The sequence below is a fragment of the Takifugu flavidus genome, chromosome 4, assembly GCF_003711565.1.
Source record: "Takifugu flavidus isolate HTHZ2018 chromosome 4, ASM371156v2, whole genome shotgun sequence".
Lineage (NCBI taxonomy): Eukaryota > Metazoa > Chordata > Actinopteri > Tetraodontiformes > Tetraodontidae > Takifugu > Takifugu flavidus.
Genome location: NC_079523.1, coordinates 12,509,944 through 12,516,301, shown reverse-complemented (window position 1 = coordinate 12,516,301; position 6,358 = coordinate 12,509,944). Strand labels below are relative to the sequence as shown.

Genomic DNA, 6,358 nt, shown 5'->3' with positions numbered 1-6,358 from the left:
GGTCAAATTACAGCCAATCACCGTTTAATCGTATGCTTAGCGCTGATTGGCCGAAAGCGCACCAACGGAAGCGAGACTAACCAGATAAACGAAACGATCGACATATCGGTGCCATCGGTGTTAACTGAATATGAATAGGCAAAACATATGGCAAAAAAACCCCCAAAAAACCTGAAGCAAGTCTAACACATTATTAACTGAAGCAAAATCTGATAAAACACCGAGAACCCATTTGAGATGTACAAGCTCACCAACTTTGAGCTATTTTGTCCCTGGCCACTGTTGTAAAGACTGAGACAGCTGAACCTGTTAAAACATGCTGCAACAACAATAGATGAAATTACTGTAATGCAAACTGTGTTGAAACTCTCTTGCCTGGAAATGTGAAGTTTCAATGGGCCGACACAGCGGCCTAATTGCATTATACCACACTTGATGATTTTAACAAAATCGGCATTATCATGATAGCCTTTTTCATGAAAACACTTTTGCAGTTTCACAAGGGCTGATATAAGTAAAGAGCTTTGGCAACACACATTACACAAACTTTTTATATTAAAAAATGTTGTTTTAAATGATCATTGTTCTTTGTAATTTTATGTGTTGTCACCAGATGCATGTTATACTAATCTATTTCTATGTTGAGGGAACAATGATCCCACCTTTTTTGTTTTATTTATATTTTTCTTACTCTGAAATTGTAATGTAACAGTGGTCTCATTGTTGGATAAGAGCAGTAGCCACCAAAGGAAACTGCGCAGGTTCAGTTTAGCCTTCTAGATGCATTTTGACAGTGTTCTACTGTTCCAGTCCAACATAAATGGTAAGCCTGCATAAAAAAAACCTACAAAGCTCGTTAACCTAGGCTGGAACAGAGGTCTGTGATGAATAAGTTCAAATTTAAAATTCATTAAATGTTATTTTGTAACCACATGAGACTTTTGAGCATCAATTCACTATAAAGAACATATATAAATTATCTGCTTATCAGCAGTTCAGTGCATTTTTTTGCTTGAGAAAGGTCTGTAATTTATTCTGAACTCTTGAACTTTCTGAACAATGCAGGACAGACAGGATTGTCTAGTTTACATCAGGAATAAAGCAAATTATTAATTTTACAGGCTGTTAGGGCAGACAAAGCTTCCAGTGCTTAAAATAAAATACCTAGCCTTACAGCTCCAGTAACAATGAGACTGTGTAACAGAGCCAGGCAAAATGATCTGTGCTGGAAGCAGCTTTGAGTACACTGAGTTTATTCAACTACCGGCACATGGTAATTACTTATGCAAGCCAGATAAACATACATTCATCCAGTTTTGTTGTGTAAGCCAAGAAAATCTTAACAAAATCCAGATCATTTCCAAAAGTGATGTAAATTTTCCCAGGCTGGAAAACAGGCTGTTTAAGAAGGAATGGAGCAGGCGCACCCATGGCTGGCCATGTGTCCTTGACTTTCAACATTTTCATTTAAAGAGTAAAATATCAATTCAGTACATTAATCTCTATAAACCATTTATGGACTAGACACTGAACAAATATATAAATGCAACACTTGTTTTTGCGCCCATTTTCATGAGCTGAACTAAAAAACACTAAGACTTTTTTTCTATGCACAAAAGGCCTACTTCTCTTTTCTATCTGTCCAGTGAGCACTTCTCCACCACACACCAATATCATTATTCCACAGGTGCTTTAGGCTGCCCACAATAAAAGGCCACTCTGAGGTTTGGTTCACATGGAAACGGAGCCAAATTTGCTTTGAAGTTTTCCGTAAACGTGGCGCTTTCTTAAGAATTGTGCTTTTGCAGACAAAGCCGCTGAAACACTGTAATACATACAATCATCCTATGGGTGGGGCAGTGGCACATTCAGACGAATTAAACAAAAGAGAGAAGAAGAAATAGAGCATGCGTATAACTCTTGATATAAAAAAACACAAAAGTATGAAAACAGTTGAGAGAATTTATTTTTGGAACTCCAACTAAATTTATTCAAACTGCACATTCTCAGGATTGAAGTGATAGAATGGAATATCGCAGATATTTTAAGAGAGTTTACTTAATACACAAAGTACACAGGATTATACAATCACATTTTTTTCAAAAGCTAATTAAATCAGATATAATGTGTACATTGCATACCCTGATAGAATAGGTTACATATTTTTTTACATTCAGGGTTACAACTTGTCACTAAACAGAATCAGAAACAAACCATAGACACAAGATCACTTTGGTCATGGTGGGGTCAGCATATGTTCTACGCATGAGTCAAGAAAGTTGTGTAGAGGTTGTACACGCATAAACTGCAAGACACTGGTTCTGTGTGAACAAAAATAAAAGCTTTTGTGCATACTCCTACTCCCATCTCCAGCGGCTCCTCTGCAATGGATGTGTGCATTGCGCAACAATGGGTGTCGGGAATCATGACAGTGTCTCTTTGTATCCAAAATGCTATCAATAAAAAGCACCTGTCTTTGTTGTCCATGACCTGTACATACCATCCGCAATGTTGACATCAGCAAACAGCTCACCCATATGACACCACATTCATGCTGTCTTCTTTCTGCCCCGCCTTTTAAAGTGAAAAACAGGATTCTTCCGTGAAGAGAACGCCTTTCCCAAGTGCCAGACCCTATTAAATGTGAACACTTGCCCGCCCAATAACCGATAACTGTAGTCCTATCAAGACCCCAATGAGAATGGTGAGCATTGAGCTGAGCTTCCCAGAGATGGTTTCTGACCATTTGCACAGAAATTCTTTGGTCATGTTGAACCGATTGTTGCAGCAGTTGACCCCATGGCTGGACTCATACAATCCAAATGGTGAAGCTGCTGGATTTGGTGGTCCTGGGCTGCTGTGGTTACAGCTCAGGTGGACATTTCTGCATGCTCCCTCAAAAAGTGATCCATCTGTGGATTTGGGCTGTGTGATAAAACTGCACATTTTAGAGTGGCCTTTTATTGTTAGACTTAGACTAGACTTTATTGATCCCTTGGGATGACTCCCTCAGGAAAATTATTTATTTATTTATTTATTTTCAGACTTGGCAGCCTGTCCAATAATCATGATGACTAATGAACATCTTGGTATGGTGGGTAGATTATCTCGGCAAGTGCTCACTAGCACAGTTTTAGACAGGTTTGTGAACAATAGAAAATCAGCGATCTCTGAGACAGAGGTTTGAGTTTGTCTGATTAACAGGATCTGGGATAGACTATTGGTGAGAATGCATTGACAAGCCAATGGGTTTTGTTTTATTCAAAACTGAGGTTGAGGAAGACACTCAAGGGTGCACTTACAGGAAAGTAAGAAGACTGTAGTCTTGAGTTTAAATGAAAACAGTACAGACTAGTAGTAAAGATTGAGTTTAGCTGATAGAGAACAATACAATGCAGTACGGATGTAAGACAAGGTTACATAATAATGTTACAATAGGTTGCTTTATGATCAAAGCACCAGATCTTGATCCTTGGACAATCAAGGGTCAAAGTCTCTCCGATGCTTTGATAATCATATCACTGTTTGATCCCATCACCGCTGAGAGGCTGGGCAGGTTCTGAGCCTCTCATACGGCATGGTAGGACCTTGACCAACACAACCGGCTTCCTGCTGTTGCTGTAAAGTTTACTGAACATTCCTTTTTACTCTTTCTGCCCATCATTTTTTATAGATGTATTTCAGTTATACCATACTCATACACTTAATCTGTGCTCATTTGTCATATTTATCAAAATCTTTATTCTAATGCAAATAGTCTAATAGGATAGTCTAAAACACTGGAATGTATGAAATATAGCAGAACAAAATGAACCAAATCTTCAATAAAACAAAATAGATTTAATGTTGCCGGTATTTAGTGTTTTGTGTTTTTTGAGAAAAAAAATACACAAGTTGGACTTTTTCTTCTGAAGTACTGAGACCTTAAGATAGAAAGATTTGTAGAAATACAAACAACTTGAACTCAAAATGAATTGTTTGTGTACCACACTGGAATTTGTCCTTAGAGTGCTGACAGAAACAGATTCCATACTGGTTTATGTGTTGGGGTATTGTATTAGAGTTTTCAAAACTGTGTGGCAACGTCAGCTATATAATTCATTGTGTGCTGTCATTCAGATAAGTCTCATGTGATATGAGCAGAACCATACACACAGTGGCCTGTTTGCCTTTGCAGTTCTGAAACAAGACAGAAACAAGCAAACAAACAAAAAAATGTGTACCACAAAATACTTAATAAATATCAAAGCATATGCATAAAGCAAATATGTCACATGCTGCACTGTCAAAGTTCTATTCCTGTTTTGACATGACCAAGCTGTAGAATGTTCACTCTTGTCCAATAAAGTTTGATATTTTGTCATAGAATGATGATTTGTTGAGCATTCACCATGCCATGGCAACAAGCAGTTGCTGTGGACGTGTGGGGGATGTTGCATTTTTCCTGCCGAAGGTGTCTGCTGTGCAAACATTCCACTCACCACGCCCGCTGCACTGTCAGCTCTTCCGACGCTTTTAATCCTGCTTTCGCTTATTACGGTAACTGAAATGTCCCGCAACACGAGGAGCCGTCGAGCCGAAATGGTGAAACATTTATACCTGACAGATAAAGCTTCAATAATTATCATGCTGTAATATCCCAAATTCACAAATTTAATAACTAATGTGACACAGACGCACATGCCAGACCACACTCTGCTATTAATAGCTGCACTGTGGAACACCCTGGCCTTGTGTTTGTTGTGGGTAAACAGAGATAAGGTAAGCTACAGATTAAGTCAAAGTCAGAGAGCTATTTAGAGATGTCCATTTAATTATAAGAATCACAGATTAAAAGTAAATCTGGAAGTGACACACAATCACGATCACGCAGTTTCCGATAGGTCATTTAAAAACCCTTTAGCAAGAGGATTGTTGTAGTCAGAAGGAGATCATGTAGTTGCTCTGGCCTGAAAATAAGGACAGATCTCTGAATGGTTTGGTACACCTGGCTCCATCCATGCTGGCCCGATGTGCACACTCGTTGCTTTCAGTCCTGCAGGCACCGCAGTGGCAGCTGAGAGCCACTGGGTAAGTGAAGGTAGGATTGGCCTGGATGGAACAGCCGGGCAATATGGCTGTACGGTATTCCACCTTGTCATAGGTACAGCCTCTCTGGACAAGGAAGCGTGGTCCAAGTATGTCCCTCATGTTGCTGTCCTGTTCACCACATGCAGCAAACACCAGTAAACAGTAACACATATTTTATTTTAATCATTCCTACCATTGTAACGGTAATGCCAATCATTCTGAATCCATTGTCCCCTGACTGTACATACCCTGGAGTAGCAGAATCCCATACAGATGGTAGTGTTGATCGCCACACAGAACTCGCACTCTGGCCTCTCCACGTATAGGGTAAAGTCGGTGGGCAAACACATGGGAACAGCAGGGCTGAAGAGCAAAAAAAAGAGCCAACAAGGAAAAGCTGTCGCATCCATGATTACTTTCCAATTAATGTGAGACCTAGAGGGCAAAGAAAGAATAGGACATTTAGATGACAGATTTTTCGACATGGACACATGTTTCTTGACCAACCTGCAGGAGAAATCCTGAAGCCTGTGGACCTGATGATGCTGAGTCTGAACGTGTCTGTTGCTCAGTATTTATGCGTCCACTATACATGACCAATGGTTATCTTCCATCTGTGATTAAAAGCAAACTTTTAGTCCATTATGTCAATTACCTGAATTACTTTAATTATTAATTCACAGGAGATGTTGTCCAATAATCCACTCTGATCCTGACCAACCTCGTCTAAGCTCAATTCTTTCCACTAGAGGTCACAAAACGGCAAAAAAACAAAAACAACTACGACATCAGAAAAACATGGAAACATAAAAAGAAATACATTACTTAGCAGTGAATTTACAAGTGAGGAAAGTGATGGTTCATAAACATAAGGTTCACAAACATGACCATACTGCAAAACACAACAACTGCACCAGTCAGCAAGTTAATGTTCAAGCTGCTGCTGTCTGAGTACGGAACATTCAGAGAAACCCCCGAACAGTATAGGTATGTCTCACTTCCTGTCACTCATCAAGTGCAGCAGCAGACTTAAGCCTGAAGCCTTTTATCCACACCAGGATCTCAAATGACTGGACACACCAGAGTGTTCCGTCACTGGGTAGTTTTTATCTCCAGCATCACACATTGACTTGTGAAATCCCTGAGAGGTCCAGGACAAACTTTTCTTCTTTGTCAGAACAATCTGTGAGACTTAGTTAGTTTTGTATATCTAAGGGAAGCAAGTTATTGTGTGTAATACACATGCCTCAAGGTAGGAGTGAGTAAAACCACAGCAGCATTAAAAAAA

General features: G+C 39.5%; 1 protein-coding gene across 1 annotated transcript; it reads right to left on the bottom strand.

The window, feature by feature from the left end:
• Positions 1–4,791: 4,791 nt before the first annotated feature.
• tshba (thyroid stimulating hormone subunit beta a) lies at positions 4,792–5,684 on the bottom strand. Its single transcript, XM_057029494.1, has 3 exons — positions 5,578–5,684; positions 5,319–5,505; positions 4,792–5,199 (listed from the first exon to the last, which is right to left on the bottom strand). Exons 2-3 carry the CDS (start codon positions 5,478–5,480, stop codon positions 4,921–4,923), a joined length of 441 nt encoding a protein of 146 aa, XP_056885474.1. The 5' UTR covers positions 5,481–5,505; positions 5,578–5,684; the 3' UTR covers positions 4,792–4,920.
• Positions 5,685–6,358: the final 674 nt, after the last annotated feature.